At 40.9% G+C, this 19,007-nt stretch overlaps 1 protein-coding gene across 8 annotated transcripts; it reads right to left on the bottom strand.

Moving 5' to 3' along the window:
- Window positions 1-50: 50 nt before the first annotated feature.
- Window positions 51-18,350, bottom strand: zmynd8 (zinc finger, MYND-type containing 8). Of its 8 annotated transcripts, none has more exons than XM_056399692.1 (21): window positions 18,273-18,350; window positions 10,422-10,483; window positions 10,007-10,158; window positions 7,624-7,845; window positions 7,362-7,475; window positions 6,826-6,891; window positions 6,528-6,620; window positions 6,329-6,416; window positions 5,948-6,003; window positions 5,756-5,833; window positions 5,521-5,636; window positions 4,932-5,431; window positions 4,709-4,843; window positions 4,364-4,519; window positions 3,641-4,174; window positions 3,003-3,533; window positions 2,582-2,778; window positions 1,800-1,880; window positions 1,301-1,379; window positions 942-1,181; window positions 51-773 (listed from the first exon to the last, which is right to left on the bottom strand). In XM_056399692.1, the coding sequence occupies exons 2-21, from the start codon at window positions 10,444-10,446 to the stop codon at window positions 598-600; spliced, it is 3,639 nt and encodes a 1,212-aa protein (XP_056255667.1). In that variant the 5' UTR covers window positions 10,447-10,483; window positions 18,273-18,350; the 3' UTR covers window positions 51-597. The 8 variants fall into 8 exon arrangements, with proteins under 8 accessions (XP_056255667.1, XP_056255643.1, XP_056255696.1 ...); XM_056399668.1 differs by lacking the exon at window positions 18,273-18,350 and adding an exon at window positions 14,547-14,651; XM_056399721.1 differs by lacking the exon at window positions 18,273-18,350 and adding an exon at window positions 14,547-14,651 and having other exon boundaries at window positions 7,624-7,767.
- Window positions 18,351-19,007: the final 657 nt, after the last annotated feature.

Raw genomic sequence — 19,007 nt, 5'->3', positions numbered from 1 at the left:
TGCAGACTGCTTCATAACTAATTAGACCACAGTATATCCATAGAAACAGCTCATTTAAAATGTTTGTATTTGTTATTTTCTTTGCAGTATACAGCAGGCAACATTAGAATAACAAATAAATTAACATAGAATACAAAATAAGTCATTTACAGACATTCCTGTCAACAGTCCTCTAATCTAAAACTGAGGTGGTCCATTAACATGGTTTACATTTTTGCAATTTGAAACTGTTAAACTGTTGTCCTTTACACTATGTGTATGTTTTGTGACACTCAAGCATGCTCTTAAGATCTTTATACCGACAACTCTCTATAGACTGCAACAAAGTGCATGAATATGCAGTATACATTTTTTAAACTACCCCCTCTAGTGGTTACTAACTATCTGCTGCCAGTCTTGTTTCTACATTTAAAATGCTTCAAAGACCATGTGAACTGGGGGCAGTTGGTGTGCCCAGAAAGGCAAACAAAAATATAAAAATAAAAATAATTTGGATTGCTCCCTTAATAACCGCTTGAACAGAACAATTTACATGCACATATCCTTGTAGTGAAAAAACAATATATACATTTACATTTTCAAGTATGGTAAGTTGCGTTATGACAAAGTGACAGCAACACTGTCAGTACTCTTCTCCACGTCACAGTCTTTGTCTGGTGGTGCAGAGACTGGCGTGTCTCTGAGAGGGTTTGGGCCACTGCTAGTCTGCCCTAACCCTTTGTTTGGGAGGTCTGCTGTGGACTCAGCCTCAGGTTCTTGCTGTGGGGCTGTGGCTACAAATAGAGCAAAAGTGAAAAAAATGTATTACAGCTATGAAAATGTCAGTAGTAATGTGGCTGGCGATTATACAGGCAAGCAAAGGAAAGGAGACATTCAGACAGAATAGTCCTTGTTTGTGTGAATGTCATCAACAGCATGTTGATGCTGGCACGTGCTGTTACCTGACTGAGTGCAGGATTTCATGTGTTCTGGCCAGTGGGCTTGCTGACAGGGGTAATCACAGTAGCTGGTGTTCCAGCAACAGTAGAAGATGGCCTCTTTCCTGCAGTTAGCACACCACTGCTTCTTCTTTGTCTCATCCACTGCCTGTTGCTTCTCCAGCTCCATCTGTTTCTTCACCTCTGTCACCAACCTCTCTCTCTCCTGCTCCAGACTTTGTCTCATCTCTGCCATCGTCAGCTCTAAAATTGAAATACACAAACATGATCGAGCCCAAGTAGAACTCATTACACTGTTTTGGGAAAAGACATGTAGATGCAAATTGCATATGCATATTTTTTACACATTCCCCAAGTCTCACCAAGATTGTGCTTCATTTCTGACAACTCTTGTTGATGCAACCACTGTAATTTTTCTATTTCGATTCTCAGTCGTCTTATCTGTAGGAAAAACACATGGGCATGCCGGGGTAAGTAAAGGGTCATATGCAAAGCCACCGTTATGATCTCAATCATACTTAGTAGCCCCTCATCATGCCACCTTTGCTTGTTTTACTGAACCAACCAAAGCCTGCATAATGTTGCATCAGAGTGTGATTTTAGATAGCGTGCCGTCATTCTGGAATCAGAGGGCTGATGTGTAACACAAAAGGTCAGCGTCTGTCCCGACATGCTAACTCTCCCTTTTACAGAGATCTCAATCCAGCTCTGTGACTACCTGCACTGCCAGCATAAAGGCACTCATTTTGTGTTCATACCTTTTATCCAGAACAGCGAGGTGAAATAAAGGCGCAACATTCCCGCCTTGAACAGGCTGTGTAAAAGGGGCTGGTGTCTGAAAGGCCGAGAGTAAATTCCTACCTCTGCTATTGTATTCCCTGAAGTACTCTTGGAAAGGTCATTGTAGATTTCTGTCATTGTACCTTTGATTGCATCCATTATCTGAAAAAGAGACCACAATAATATATGAATGGACAAGATTAATATATGAACCCGCAGTTTTTTACCTTGTATTCCTTAAATTCATTCAGTGTGGCAGTCAAACATGTGTGTAGCTTGAAAGCTACAGAAAAATGGTTTCTAACTTAACATTAATCTGAAGCCAAGGATATCCATCCATTTTCTACCGCTTATCCTCTAGTAGGGTCGCGGGGGGGCTGGAGCCTATCCCAGCATCTTTTCGGGCGAGAGGCAGGTACACCCCGGACAGGTCGCCAGTCCATCGCAGGGCAAACACATAGAGACAGACAACCATTCACACTCACAGCCACACCTATGGTCAATTTAGAGTATCCCATTAGCCTAGTCACCATTTGCATGTCTTTGGACTGTGGGAGGAAGCTGGAGTACCCGGAGAGAACCCACACAGGCACGGGGAGAACATGCAAACTCCACACAGAAAGATCCCGCGTCCGAGCCGGGACTCAAACCCGGAACCTTCTTGCTGTGAGGCGACAGCGCTAACCACTGCACCACCATGCAGCTGCTTAGGATACAACTACGTATAATTTAAGCATTATTTTAGAATCTATGTCAGAGTTTATGAGACTATCAAAATGAATACTAAAGTTTCACCGAATGCAATACAGCCCAATAAGTGACCACTGGAAATGGCACCTTGCAGGGCAAAAACTTATACTAACTTTATTTGTGTACTTGGCGATGTCTGCAGCCACATCCGCTGACGCCGTGGGGATATACTGGTCTGTTGCCACTGGTGAAGATGAAGCAGCTGTGCCTAGACTTGACGTTGCCATCATGGCAGCAGAAGCTGGACTACTGGATACCAGGGTGACAGCAGATGTGGACGTGCTGAGTGGAGTGTCTTTCTGTTGAACAGCTAGAATAATAAAAAAAAAAGCTATTAATCAACAACATCATTATGGACAAACTGATGAAATGTTTCACATGTACAAAGGTTGCTGTGGAGTAAAAACTGGTAATATTCCAACTGATGATTTATTTAACATATATACTGTACACACCATGGGTCTCAAACATTTGTACACCTCTGACCCACACTCTAAGTCAATTCGTACTTGTGGCTAAAACCATGTTATCTACCTTTGACAGCCTGTCTGGTCTGATAGCGTGTGCTTTGTGAAGACTGCTGTGCTGAAGATGAGGATACCGCTGTCGAGACGTTCCCTGCCTGTGTCTGGGTCACCGCTTGAGTCTGGCCTTGCCTGGGTGACGACGCCTGAGTTTGAGTGGTTGCCACAGGTTGCTGGTTCTGTTGCTGACGCTGCACCTTCTGCATGTGCCACTTCTGTGAGGAAGTCTGAAACTTGGCAGTGGGATTCCACACCACAGCTCTCTGCACCACTGGCACTGTCTCTCTGGGCAGCAGAGGGCGCTGTTTCTTCAAAGCTGGAGTTGTGGAGGTCAAAGAGGAGGAGGAGGAGGAGGAGGAGGAAGAGGGGGGTGTTGCTGTGGCACTGGACACAGTTGAAAGACTTATGGTTGCGGGAGAGGGAGTAGTGAAGGAGACCATGGTGACGGGAATGGCCATTGAGGACTGTGTGGAAACACTGGAGGGTGTGGAAAGAGCTGCACTGCTTTGAGACGGGACAGTGGATGGGGTCAGGGCTTTGCCTAAGGAAAAAAGTACCCACATTATTCATAGTTGCTGATGTTTCTATGTGACATAACATTCAGTGTTTATTTCTCATGGGATGAGGTGAGAAAATTACAATTCTCACCTTCAGTTTTACCAGCAGGTGACTCTTTAGCAAGGGTTGTTTCTTTCTTGCTCCTCTTCCGGTCTTTGCCTCCCTGTTCCTCTCCAAGGTCGATGACCAGCTCCCTCTCAGAGTCAGAGTCCTCCACTGGCATTGGCTGCTTTGCTTCTTCTTTCACCTGAGACTTCTCTCTGGGAGCAGGTGATGCTGGAGGGGCTTTGGTCTTCTCTGGGCTCTCTTTCTCTGAATCAGAGCTTGTTTTCTCCTTAGTTGGAGCATCTGATACTGTTGCAGTGGCATCAGCTGCTGCCGACTCAGATGCCACAGGTGTATCAGCTTTACCTTCCTTATCTTGGCTTGGGGAAGCTTGGTCTTTGACTTTAGTTTTGGTAGGGTCCTTCTGGGCTTCATCATTTGGTGCTGCGTCCTGGCCATCCTTGGTCTTTTGCTCGTCATCACTGGCATACTCACTGTCACTCGAGTCAGATTTATCAGAGTCTTCTGAGTCGCTGTGTTCAACACCTTTATACACATCCACAGAGATCTCATCGATACCTGCAGAGCAGAGGAGAAGGGAGGATACTACATGGCTATTCAACATGTTTTAGAACTGGACAAAATGATATAATCATATGATGACATCATATTAACAGACACATTCTATCCAAAATGTGTTTCCTTAGCAAATAAATAAATCAGAAATGTGTATTTTCTGTACATTCTTTCAATTTCTTCTGTACTGACCCAACTGTGCCTTGCAACTCTCAATGGTTTTGTCCAGGTTCAGCTGGAAACGGCTCTTAATCTGTCTTTTTGGAGAAGTAAGGACTGGTGTGGCTCCTTGCTTCTGCTGAACTGTTTCACTAAGCTCTTTTAGGTCCATTTCTGCTTTGCTCCGATCTGGAAGAATACAATGTACAATAATTTCAAACAGCAATATGTGCACAAGAGAAAGATCTTTTTTCTTTGTTCATTACAATTTATAATTTCTAGGAGAATCATGTCCCATAGTGACCTGTATTCACTCATAGAGAATGGACATTATTAAACACTTGAATGCATATTACATACTTGGAATTAAAGTCTCACCTAAATTGAGGTTCAGAATGCTTCCTGTCTGTGGTGTCTTCTCCTGCTTGGCGAGGCCAGGAGCTTGAGAGTGGAATGGCTTAGGGCTGTCCAATGAACTGCCTGCAGGACCAGGTCGTGGATGGGCAGGTGATGCTGTTCAAAAATATTTACTTTTAAACAAGTCTTCTCCCATTAGACACAACATACTTGTTGCTATACTAAAATGTGTCTGGTGGAATACCTGTACAGTCCATGGACTCTTCTCCTGCACTGTACTGGCTGTTTGGGCCTTTGCCCTGCGACTTGTCTGCTGTCTCCTGTTCGCCATCTGACCCGGTGTGAGCAGAGGAGTTGGTGCTCATGGGGGAGCGAGGCATGTCACTGAGAGGGAACCGTCGCCCAACGGTGCCACCTCCCACCCCAGCCCCAGACAACATGGTCCTGGCCAAAGGGATCTTAGGTGATGCTGTCATATCAAAGCTCAGCTTGATCTTCTCCTGTTTCTCAGATTTGACTGGGGTGGACGAGGGGTTGGAGGGATCTAGCAGCATCTGGAAGTTGTTGTCAGGAGTGTAGGGTGTCCTAAAGGGGGCATAGTTAAACACTCCAAACTTCTTCCTCATGTTCTCCACATAGACCTCCATCTCTTGCATGGCACTGTTGAAGATGCTTTTGGTCTTCTTCACAGAGAATGGAATCTCTTTGGACATGAGGTAGCAGTTGTTTAAAGGAACCCATGCCCTGAAGGACAAAAAATCACATCATAATTGTTAGAAAAACCTAAAAAAGTGCCTCTGAGCCAGAGTAACTGAAGCACAAAGGGCTGATACCTGTCATGTTGACCAAAGAAACGAGCATCCACTTGTCCATCTTTGTCCCGCAGAGCTTTAGCAGGCCAGAATGGAAATCCTTTCAGTTTGGCCCACACTAGAGGGTGTGGGTTACTCTGCAGACATACAGTAAAACACTGGAACTAAGTGGATGTATTCCAGTGATTTATGTTTGAATGGGTAAACAATCTGGTGGAATCATCAACAGAAACTTCAAGTTACTGTACTAGCTTACACAAGGCTCACAAAACCAGTTGTCTCTCTTTTGGCAAGCAGACAGATAACACTCAGGACAAACTTCAATCTCATTCATCTGCAAAAAAACAAAAAACAAAAAATGAGTTTCAGCTGTCATTTCTACTGTCTTAAATTAATTAACAAATCCAAATTTGGCTTAAATATAAACTCTTTTCTGACACAGACTCACCTCATGTTCACAGATTTTTACTATTACTTTAGCTGTAGCTGTCAGTTTGTGATTGCCTGAAACAAGGACATAAATTTGAGTTAAACTCTTCATATACACTAGACAAAGTGGTAATTCAACATTATTGCCAATTGTCAGTGGAATTGTATTGTTATGATCATATCATGTTATCCATATTAATGATTTTGAGAAAATAATTAAAACCTGACAAAATAAGTTCTTGACATTGAAGTATAGTAGTAAATTAAATTGAACATCAATCTTAACCACCACCATGATTTTGAATACACTATATTTGATATATACCAATAATGGAAAAAATATTCTCATTAATAGTACAATATTCATTGGTTCATATGGTGCCAAGAATATGCAACATACCTCCATTGTATATAATACAGTTATGCAAAATCCATTTCGCATCTGCCAAGAAGGCCTCTGTGCAGCCATACATTTTCTTTTTGATATTCTGCAGTGCAAAATGAAAAGATGCTCATTTCCCATATTGTTCATGTCCCGTATTGTTCGTCTCTATATTTATCATTTCAAATAAATAAATGTGTGACAGCTTTTGTTGTACCTTCTCAAGTGTGCAAAGATCCATAGGATGAAAAATGTACTCTGCATAATCTGGATGCTGTTCAAGAGAGACGGGTTTCTGGAAGGGTTCAGTCTATAAAATTGAGTAGAAAGAAAAAAAGTGTGAACGTAAACAAAATCTCAGGCCAAACTAACTACACAACCTTCCCCTCTACCGCACATCAACATGCTACCACTATGCTACTACTTAAAACTCTAAAAGCCGCTTCAAACAAAAGGAGGAAAACCAGTGGAGGAGAAAATCATGACGGGGTCTTGTTAGTGGTGTAATTGATTACCCAATTAAAAGTCTTTCTCTGCGTGGAAGCTGCATGGGGGGAGCGAGATGACAAGCGGGGATGATCCTGAAAGAGAGTGAGAGGGGCAGCTGTATCCTCACCACCAGCTAGCATGTTTACCTTCATGGTTTCCAGCCATGACAGGCCCATTATAGCACAATGACTGTGATTGTTAGTTCTGTTATTAGACATCATTAGCACATGCGAATTGATAATATATCATGCTGGACAGATACTGTATGTGGACAGGTTATACATCAGGGTGCAGATATTATCTAGCACAACTGATGGGAATACGATGATCAGAAAAAAGGAGTGTCTTTTGGTTGCAAAGGCAATCTCAAAATCAAGACTGCCAGAAAAGATCACATGCCAATATCCAAGTGATAAATCTGAAGTACAAAGTTAGAAAAGGCAGAAATCTAAATGAGAATAATCAGAGTAACCCATCTGTGACAACGCTACGTGCCCTAATACTGTATAATTAGTTTGGTAGCATGAATTTCCTATAAAAACAGAGGGCCCAGAATACTTACACCTGGTTGTTTCATCTTCTGAAGGGCAAACTTTAGTAGGTAAGACAGCTGGTCTATAGTTAGCATCATCATGGCTTTGCTCTGAGTCTCTATGCACTCTGCAACTGTTATTTTCTAAAAGACATCAAGAGGAAACGAGTTGAACACTTTGTTTATATCCCATTATATTGCATAATTAAACAAATATCACAATAGGTATTGACCACAGGCTTCGAAATATGTTCCCAACACCCACACACTATGCACAGTCCTGGGTGAATACCTCACACTCCGGACAGAACCAGTCGCCCTCGGGCTCGGCTGGTAGTTTGAGGCACTTGGCATGGTACACCCTGGGGCAGAGCTCACAGCAGAGCACCTGGCCCTCGCGGTGGCACAGCCAGCAGTAGAAGTCATTCCTGCCGTCCTGCGGTACAACATCAACAGGGTCTGTGGTGAGTGCTGGCTGCTTCACATAGTAAAAGGGACCATGTCTTAGTTCTGACTGGAATGCAGGCAAAAGAAACACAAAGTTGGGGAAGGTCAAAATCAGGCCAGAGATTAGAAAAGCCAAGCAGACATGCACAAAATCAACAAAAGGTACATTAAAGTCAGGAAGTCCACAACACAGACTGCTGTGAGCCCTGATAAAGTACAATTGTTACACTCTCACTGCTGGTACATGAGTATGCTGTAACAGTGGAGATTTAATAGTCAACATCGCATTGTTTTCAAACTTGTGATAGAAATGACATCAACAGACAAAAGGTCTATATATTTATTCTAAGTCATATGACTTGCTCAGTCCTGTGATTTCAGTCTGTGTTTAGGACACAACCATCACCAATGTGCAGGAGGGTAAACAGTGTGGACAGCCTTGATTAAACTGACACAAGCTCAGATAGGTACAGTGGCTACTAATCATTTACAAAGGACAACCAAATGTGCCAAGTGTACGATACTAGAAATCATTTAGCTATTGTGCATTTGTGAACTGCTTTAAGCACAAAGGCAACAAAGCATGCACCTAAAAAACACAAGCTGAAAGATATGACATAAGTAATCATGTGATTTCTCAGATTGCTTTAAAAAAGCAGTTTTTTTAATTAGTGATGCACAGATAGCATTTCCTCAAAACTCACTACTAAGTCCTCAAACAGAGTATAAAGCTCTGGAAATGCCAATGCTGAGTGATAATATGAACACTGAATTTATGTTATCATTAGTGGTCAATAAGATTGAACAATTACATCAACAATGTTTATTCATATGTCAATCCTAAACATAACACTGTATAATAGTACAGAACATAACACATTAATAGGCTATACTGCACAATGTTAAGTAAGAAGTAATTGTAAAGCGCTTTGGATACAGCTAATTACCATTTTACAATTCACAATATACTGTGCATCAAAAACCTCAACAATTAAATCTAAATGGAGTAGACTAGAGGTTGAAATCACAAGGTAACTTATGGTTTATTGTAATTCCATCACCATATTTAGCCCCTGATAGAGGGAGGAATCAAATTTATAACAGAGTTGGAAATAAGCAGTATGACTCTTTCAGGTCTGAACTACCAAAATAGAAAAGTTCAGAGCTAAATTGTCTGGATAAATGAAAGAAATACCTCTGCTTCAGTATCACAATAGAACATATGGTGCTACTGATATAGAAATAATGTCATATAATCACTTTGTCCCATCCTAGGAGCAAACTCTATACCACTGGTGAAAGTCAAGGGCAGAAGGGGTAATTTAAGAAGGATTAAAAGTCTACAGACAAAACAAAGCACTTTTTACAATAAATGTAATGAATTCAAGTTAAAGAACTTATGCTCCAGTAGAGCTGCTCAGTGACTAATAGTTGGTTGTACTGGGCATCTTCCAGGTTTGGATGCATGTAACTATATGAAATTAGTGCTGATGTGGCAAGGCATTCCTGCAAATTAGCATTCATGCTCAGTGAACCTACCCTGAATTAATACAGGCCTTAAAATATTGACAGAATATGAATTACTGATCACAACCAACCATTTTTTCACCACAGCAAAAGAAGTTTATTATGATTGTGTCATTTAAAGTATTAGTTGTGGTATCTGAACAAATAAATACTTTTGCAAATGCTGTAAATGAGCTCTATCGACACCTACACCCAAGCTATAGATCATATCAGTACACTTACAATTATAATTTCCTGAAGGTCTGGATGTACCATAATCAGCTTAATGCCAAGCTAAGCTAATAATTAGTATTAATATATAATGATAGTATAAATAGCTAAGTAGTTTTTTTGACAGGTTTTTTGACAAACCAAAAACATCCGGCTTGCTAGTGCTACAGAGGGACAGAGGCAAAGTACGTTCTTAGGGAGTTGACTGAACTGACCCTTTAATTAGGATAGATTAAAGGTCTAATGTGTATTTTCTGTAACTGTACACCTTTCATTAAAGAGCTCAACTGCTTGATGATGAAAAAGAATCTCATAAGTTTATAATCGAAAAAAATAATATTAACTTTTGTGAATTATTACGTTTTTGTGTGGTGTAAGTCTAAATATCAACCAGTTTGTGTGTGTTTGCAGGTATAATCCTGTTTTTTGGGAGTGGGGCTGGTGCGACCCTTTTGTTTACATTTGGATTGTGGTTTTGCTTTGATTGTTACCTGGTCTTTGCTGCTGCTAACAGCACCAGGTTTCTTTTTCTTTTTCATTGGGCATGGGGATGTTTCAGCAGAGGAGTGACCGTTCGATGAGTGAGAGGGACTCGGCATCTTTCGTTTTTGGGCCATCCGCTCTGTTGACGCTGTGTCTGAAACTACGGACAAAACTCAGAGATTACACAAACCAGGGAGAGCACACTCATGGCCTTTTCAAAGCAGAAACAAATACCAGAAATGGCACACCAGAGGTTTCCTGTACTCACACAGTTGGGTGTGTACATGAGTAAACATGGTGGCATACTGTATAATGTAAAACCAAAATAACCCAAACAAAACCACTTTACGAATCACAGAATTTCATAAGAATAGAAATAAAGCTTTGCCAACCTATTTGAAAACAAATTGGACGGTATGTTACCTTTGGATCGTGTTGAGATCTCCATTCCTTCTGTTGTCTCTTTTCCCTCTTCCTCTGCCACACTGATGCAGAAAAGATTATCGTCAAAGGTTTGACAGTCAAATATAACCTATAGCTGAAGATGTCTCATATCTATTATTGATGCTATATCATTAAGTTAAAAAAAAAAGTTATTTGAAATTGTTCCTTTGAACAACATGTTCTTTACAATTATGCTATAATGGGGGTATCCTGATGACCAAGGGGTTTAAAATGTCAGCCCCTCATTTCCTGTCAGCTTTATATGGTACTCTGTCAGATAAAGGCAGAAAATAAGCACCCTCGAAAAGTTGTGCACAATGCAAATGGTCAAGTTTTCAGTGTTAAGACTGTAATACATTCCTGCAGAGGTCTGATATTAAACAGTCTTTAACTGTTAATACATTCCCCTCATCCTACTACCTTACAGTTGCTCTAGACAAGAAAGGTCATTTTTGCCAACAGGCTCTCTCTTGACACTAATATAATTCTGGTTAGATATGCGGCGCCCAGCTTGGAACAGAAGCATCATAACTCTTCTGTAAAAATTTATATTAAAACACATCTTCAAATCACTATTTCTAATGCAGGATGGTGAAATACTGAAAAATGACTTGTAAATTCTGATCCCACCAGCACTGTGTGCAGTTGGCAAAAACATCTGTTTTTGCTGAAATTCACATCAAAACAATTATCACAAAATAAGTAAGTGTAAGCCTACACTGTATGAAAACCATCATGGCTGAAAATACTGATAATACAACAATTACATCACACAAACCACATCAACAGCTTGAAGGCAACACATGCACATCTCCCAAATGTTAAAAGAATATCTCAACCGCAATTAAAGCAAAAGTTAACCAATACTAGAGCAATGGCAGCTCAATGCGTAGCCATTCTCAGATTATAAACAGCAGGCTCCTTTCTCCACCGGCCACAGGTCTATAAATAGTAAACATGAGAACACAGAACAGCACAATCTACAGTGTCTGAACCTTCTGACATCCATGACAACGTGCTATGAATCACCTTTTATTGAAAATCTGCCCAACAGGTTATTCTCAGTATCACTTCAACATGATTCACCTTGGTTTGCAGGCGCCCTGTTGTCGATCCTATTATTGTTGCCATTTTCTCTGACGCCACAGCAGATGCACCGGCCTCACTGTTCAGATGGCTTCAATTTTGCCAATTTTCATTTCACTTACTCCTGAGCAAAGCATCATTTTAAAGTATTGTGTGATTAAAAAAAGTAATTCACTGAAAACAAAAATACTGCTTCCATTTCAATTATTTTGTTCATCAACCCCCGCACCCCTCCTCCTCCATCACTAAATAAGGATGAAATGACAGACAGAAACACAGCCAGTCTGCAGACATAGGCAGGAGTGCAGTGAAATGGCTTTACTGGCCTCCTCATCTAAGCTGTCTGGACAGCCTCAGACAATCTAACCCAGCAACATCCTGTCCTGTCCTTGCCAGGAAATACAGCAACAAGAGGCAAAGAGAAAGACATGGACAGGGACGAGGAGGAAAATCAATGCTGCCCATCCTGACACAAACATTTTTAAATCAAAGAGCACAGAGCACACAATACAGCCTATTGTAACCTGCTAAAACATCCCTTCCCACACCCACCATTTCCATTACATTCATGCTTCAATGTAGGAAATCAACAGCATACCTTTTTCCTTACTCACATACAGACTCTTCAGCCTATTCTTTAATCTTTTTCAATTATTGAGGGCGTTGGGGGATGAGGGAATAGATGGGTCCAGGTTTCCCAGAAGGCCTTCTCTCCCTGCTGCTCTCTCCTGCAATTGTCAATCTTTAACCTCGGCTGCAGACCGCCGATTGGCTCGAGCACCACACGGAGATGCCTGATTGGGTGCTCAGCCTCAGTGTGCCACACAGGCTCTCTTCTCCCCGCTCTCCTCAGCCACAGTGCTGCAATGCAGAGAGGACTGCTCCTCGCTGTTGCTAAAACCTACTGAAAACCAAGTCTCTCACTCCCTTAAAACCCCATACAGAAATATACCAGTCATGTGCCTTTTATCAGACATGTAATATGTAGCTCTACGGGCTAGACAGGGAGAGGATCAGATTCCCTCCCTCGCTGTGCTCTCAGCCAGTCTATGTGTATGGCGTCCATTTTGAAGACTCTCTCTCCCTGACCACTGTGTGCACCACACACACAACACATACACACAGCATCAGTCAAATCTGCTATAAAGGACCACATGCAGCTTATTATGTACCCCAGCATGTTGATATGCAGCATGGGCCCTAATAGTGGACACAAAGACAGGACTGAAAATGTCACAGGCCTCCCAGATATTGTGGAAGGCGTAAATCTCTCCCTCTCGATCCACTTCTTCTTCAGCATGTACTGCCTCATAATCAATATCTGCCTGGAGATTTAAATGTGAGCAACAGTAAGCTGAAAAATAATATATAACAGAGAGCAAAGCTATACCTTTTTCCATCTTTCAGTTTGACCAACTATAGCCATTTTATTTAATCAATATAGAACTTTAAAGCACGAATACAAACAATGCACCACAATTCAAACACATTGGTGAAAAAAAAGTACAACTCAGTACAATTCATCCTTCAAAACAGAAGCAAATCTTGGTCAAAACGTCAAGGCCAACTACATAATCTAGGCAAGTCCAAGGTCAGCTGGTGGGTATTTCTGAGACACCAAACCAAACAGACTGTTTGTGTCAGTGTAATGCAGATTTAAGTGTGCCTACACCATTCCTCACACCATAGTGGAATGAGGGGATTAAACGCATTACCAAGCACCATTCAGAGAACACTGAGGGGGATTTGCTGTCTCAGTGACTGCAGGCAGCTCCTGAACCCTGGTCAAGCAACATTATGTGCACCATTATATCCAGGCCATAGTTCCCCTGGATATATTTAAAACAAAACCTTTGTCAGACATCATCCACTAATATTGACAAAACACATATTCCACCTGAAATATATCAAATGTTCAAGAATAACAATATTGAGAAACTGTCTGAAATAGATACAATCATGAACTAAACTGAATGATTTTTATCTGATTCATGCACACAGAAAACCAACACCAACATCATTATATATAAACAGAATTCAATCAAACCTTGTCGACTTCAAACAGGTTTTCAAGCCTCTCTGATGAGATGAGGTTTCTATGCAGAGCCTTTTCAGAGGAAGTCCTTCCCTTCTTCTTTCCTTCTCTCTTACATACAAATACCCAGTGTGCTTGGAGCAGAGGGACAGAAAGGGGAAGCTCTCTAAAATGGCTGACACTCGGCAGCAGAGAACAACACTGGGAGGCAGTGCACACCATTAGGCTCAGGCAGTTCCTCCAACCCTGTGATAAATAAGCTGCTATGGCATATTTAGTCTGTAGATAATTGGTATTTTAGAAAACTGGTGAGCAGCTTACAGGATTAGGGATGTAAAAAGCATGTTTTTTATTCACCAAGTAATATGGGCATTTTGGTGAGGGGAACTAGATTTTGGGTGAGGTGTAGCAAAATTAGGCAACTAGACAGTTTTACAGTCTGTTCTTCATTCGTCTGGCAAACAATTAACATCAGTGCCCTGCTGCCTTGCTCTCTCATGCCAGTTTGAGGCCTAAATTAAACTTGCTGTGCTGTCAGTTTACCATCTGTTAATTCCTCTGGGGACTCCCCTCTGCACTGCTCCCTGTCTCTCCCATCCCGCCTAGATCCCTCACCAGGCCTGCCATCTTGACAGCACAGGCCAGGGGAAGCACCAAAAACTCAGTCCTCTTTTAATCTTGACAAAACAAAGCATGTTCTCTCAGTCAGTATTCTGTGAATATACAGTGACCTTACACTTGACCTGTGGCCTTCTACTGTACGTGTTCAGACAGCCACCCACTTAGCAGAGACAGTCTGTTGTACTGTACCATGCTATGCTCTCTTTCCAAGCTCCACTTCTATGCTGTGGGGTGACAAATACTCTTCCCCCTCCCCCAGTCTGTCAGACAAACATGTATTAGTACTCAGGCACGGATCACACACAGTGGCTGGTGCCTTATCAACAGAGCAGAATATGTGAAAGAATCAAAATAAGGCTTACCTCTGTGGATGCATGGCTAAAAACTCTGTGTGATATGTCAATGCTTATTAAAACATGGAGGACAGCCCTGTCAGCCCTCACCCTGCTCAGAGCATAGCCACGGCTCTCCAAGCTGTCCAACTCACTGCTCTGATATAAGGCACACTGAGAGTGGCCACCGCGCGCTGACAAAATGTAAGGCTGCTGCTGATTGGCTAGTGCATTTCCTGGCTTCTTGTCTTTTGTTCAGCACAGGCAAGCTGAAACGCAGTACTCAGAACAAGAAGAGCTAGGCCCAGATCAAAATAATCTGCCACTATACACCGATCAGCTGCCAAGAAGACTGCATACAGCTTTTTGTTTCATACACATGCTATAGAGCCAGCCTGTGGTGTAACTGTGAAGGGTAGTCAGCAGATGTGTACATAAAGAACCGACCTGAGGCAGTATGCTTATGGAGGAATTTGTCTCTGTAGTTCCCACCCTCAAGTTAAACTAAACATCGTGGGAAAGATTAAAAAACTGCTATACAAATAAAAGGAACAGTCAGACTGAGTAAACAGTTACTAAATGAAATGCACTGTTTCTTTGTTCTCTAAAGGTTTGATGACAATGTTAAAAAAGCAGACTAAATTACAGTTGTGTTTTTTTGCCTGACTCTGGCCTTTGAACTGGTGTGATCACATGATAACAGTGTGTTTCCAGGCCAAGAATATACTGTTAAAGAAACAATGACTCTCCGTTTCTGTTGTATCATTCCACCATGGGGCAAGATTCAAAAATATTTTCACAAGATTTAATGATTTACATGAAAATGTGTTATACCTCACATTATTTTGTTAGTACAGTTCTCCTGTGTTTATTGTAATTTTGCCCTATTTTGGAAATTAGTTTTCTTTATTCCCTAATGAACATCTTGAGACATAAGAGCTTATCTTAACGTCATTAAAACATGTTGAGATAACTTAGGAAAATGCATTTTTTTACCATGCTAGAAGAAGCGCCATGTAGGCAAATGTCAGCACAGCTTTTTTTTATATAATCCCCTTTATTTTCACTTGCAGCAATTTGTTAAAAATCTCCTATTTGAGTTCCATTTTGACACACAGAAGCTATTGTTTCTCATAAAGCTTCATAAATAATCTTTGGCTTTAGTTACACACTTCAAATATGCCCATACACACACAGAGCACTTTATTAGGAACACCATACTAATTCTGGTTAGGGCCTCCCATGGTTCTCAAAACAGCCTCAGTTCCTGGTGGCCTGGATTCCACAAAATGTTGAAAACTTTCCTTTGAAACTCTGCTCCATGTTTACATGACTGTATCACGAAATTTCTGCATATTTGTCAGCTGCACATTAATGCTGCCAATCTCCTGTTCTGCCACAATCCTAAAGGTGTTGCACTGGATTCAGATCTGGTGATTGGGCAGACCACTGAAGTTCACTGAACTCATTGTCATGTTCATGAAGTCAGTTTGAGACCGCTGTTGCTTTGTGACATTGTGCATTGTTATGCTGGAAATACTCATTAGACAATACTCAGATAGTTTGTGGCATTTAAATAATGATTGACTGGTATTACGGGATCCAAAGTGTGCCGAGAAAACATTCCCCACACCATTACACCAACACCCGCAGCCTGAACTGTTGGCACAAGGGAGGTTGGGTCGATAGATTCATGCTGTTGACCCCAAACTCTGACCCTACAATCTGCGTGCCTCAGCAAAAATCAGATTAATCAGACCAGGCTACATTCTTCCAGTCTTCAACTCTCCAATTTTGGTGATTCTATCCGCACTGCAGCCTCAGATCTCTGTTGTTGGCTGACAGGAGTGGTCTTCTGCTGTTGTAGCCCATCAACAAATATGTTAATTCTGAGATTAATTTCTGATCACCATACTTGTAAAGAGTAATTATCTGACTTACTGAAGCCTTTCTGTCAGATCCAACCAGCCTGTCCGTTCTCCTCTGACTTCTCTCATCAACAAGCAACAAGTTTCTGCATGTGACCTGCTGCTCACTTGATGTTTTTTTGCACCATTTTGTGTAAAAACTCTACAGACTGCTGTGTAACCAGTCCATCCAGCAGCAACAATCATGCCACAGTCAAAGACACTGAGATCACATGTTTTTCCCCATTGTGACGTTTGATGAGAATGTAATGTGCAGTTCCTATACACATACTGCATGAACTACAGAGCGATGAGCACAGAGACAGCTTGCAGCAGGAAGGGATTAGTGTCTTGCTAAAAATACAGCACTGTATTCTGAATGGCTGAGGGAGAAAACCGGTGCCAAAAGTGTTATTAAAACTTCATAATTTTCTAATTTGTGCAATATTGAATGCAAATGTTAATAACTGGCTGAACATAAAACATTGTATAAATATCAAATAAAATAAAAGTATTTTTAAACAAAGCGGTTAACAAAGACATTTGGTTGACACTACCTGTAGACAAATTGGTCAACGATTTGTTTCACATTTCTCAAAATATATAGAATTAATATGTATTGTTATTTAGTGGTAACTATTGTCCCCCAGCCTGTATAGTAAAGGTTTATGAGCTCATAGGCTCAGTTTTCACTGTCAACACTAAAATGGAACTGGTGACTTAGTGGACAGTAGAGCCATCTACCGAACATTCAGCTGCAGAACAGGTTACTCACTACTTTAGACATATAAATTCCTCTGTTGTAAATTCATGGCATGCATCACTGCTTTAAGCTGATCCAAGATATATTGGGTTGGAATGTTTTAGGGGGGAAACATATTTCTTCTCTGTTGGTAAATTACTATATGCCAGAATTCATTGTTTATTTTAACTGGCAGTTCACATCTTCAAATGCAAATCATGCACAGTGTCCACAGCAGGAGATAAAGTGCATCTTAATGATATTTTGTCAAATCAGTAACCCTATGCTAGAATACCACATGTAAGTAGTAGTGTACCAAGTGTAAACACAATATCAACATGTAATACCTATTGAAACAAGGCCTTGTGACACAAACCATCTGAGATAATGTGAACCTGTTATGGTTATACAACGTTGCTTTTGGGCATCACTGCTTGGGTTGAGACATTGTAAATCCCTGAGTAAATGCCACACTGACACATGACAGCAAAATACAGATGGTGAAATGACGTTAAGGGATGTTCAGTCTCTGAAATTTGTCGAGCAGCTCTAAATTTTGAATATGTGAGAAATGACCTTGGAAAGAGTCGGTGGACTGTGGGTTGTATGGGTTAATAACGACATGACGTCTTAATGTTAGCAGATAATAAAGCTAGCTAGCCTTATTTGGGTTTAGCTACTGTAACTCCATTGCTAGCGTGACCTAAGCTTCAAAGACATGCACAATATCTAAATGTGTGTAGTCAAATTACTGACACTAAATAAACTGGGAATAACGTTGCGTTTCCTAATTTCAACTATATTTATCTTATGGAACTGGGAGGGTTTCCAACGCAAATCCATTTTCACATCTCTCGCCAGTTAACAGTTGCATAATTAGCTTTTTGTTAACGTCAACAGCTAATAAGTAAAGTTAATGGAAATTAAGAGCTAGCCCTGAGATGTCCAAGACTAAACAGGGATAACTAAGATAACGATGTCGTGAAAATACATGGTCCATTTCCGACTTGCATTACCGATATAACATTATTACTCTGTTGACACCGCATATAACATATTAGCTATATACAAATTATATCGTGTCACATTTGTCAATCTCCACTGTACCGTTTGGTGTCCAGACAGCGACGGTGACCCTTTCAAGTGGCCGCCGACTGGTAACAAACCCTGACGTCCCCAAGATGGCGCCCTAATCAGACTTTCACTGCTCGAACCAGCTGCTTGAAAATCCTTCTAGTCATTGGCTTCAAAGCCTTGAGCAGACCAATCATATACGTAAATGTGTTTTTGTTTTGTTTTCATTAGCTTTTTGTTTGTTTGTTGTTTCTCAGTATATTCTAGAGGTAAAGTAAATCTTCCTAGTGCTGTTTCACTGTTTTTGTTTTTGTTTTTTTTCATTTAAGAGGGGTTAAAGTCTTAATCCTGCAGAAAGTTATGTAGTAAGATGTCTCTGTACCCACTCCTCGAGACTTATACTGTTTTTGATCTACCAGAGGCTTCGTGTTACATGAGCTTATGCTTTACTGTCTAATTTTGAAGAGTTAAAAACAATTTCAGACTAATGTTAATGTTGCCATTCTGGGTATTTTAAAAGGGAAATGTCAGTTTCCAATTTTACACAGTCAAACCATAGATTATAAAGATTATATGCTCTGGATCAGAATTACATTGTCTTCTGGAAAGAAAAAAAAACATGTAAGAAATGTAGTTACTCCTATAGGTCTAACATGATTTATTTTCATTGTGCTTTAGTGATTGGTCCAGTTGAGTAGAATACACCAGTCGGAAAAAATTAGATCAGAAATGTTCATGTTTTTATACTGCTTTCCTGTACTTTTTGAA

This window comes from Seriola aureovittata, chromosome 2, assembly GCF_021018895.1.
Source record: "Seriola aureovittata isolate HTS-2021-v1 ecotype China chromosome 2, ASM2101889v1, whole genome shotgun sequence".
In the NCBI taxonomy this organism is placed as follows: Eukaryota; Metazoa; Chordata; class Actinopteri; order Carangiformes; family Carangidae; genus Seriola; species Seriola aureovittata.
Note: the sequence above shows the minus strand (reverse complement) of the source record. Positions and strands in the feature narration are given on the sequence as shown.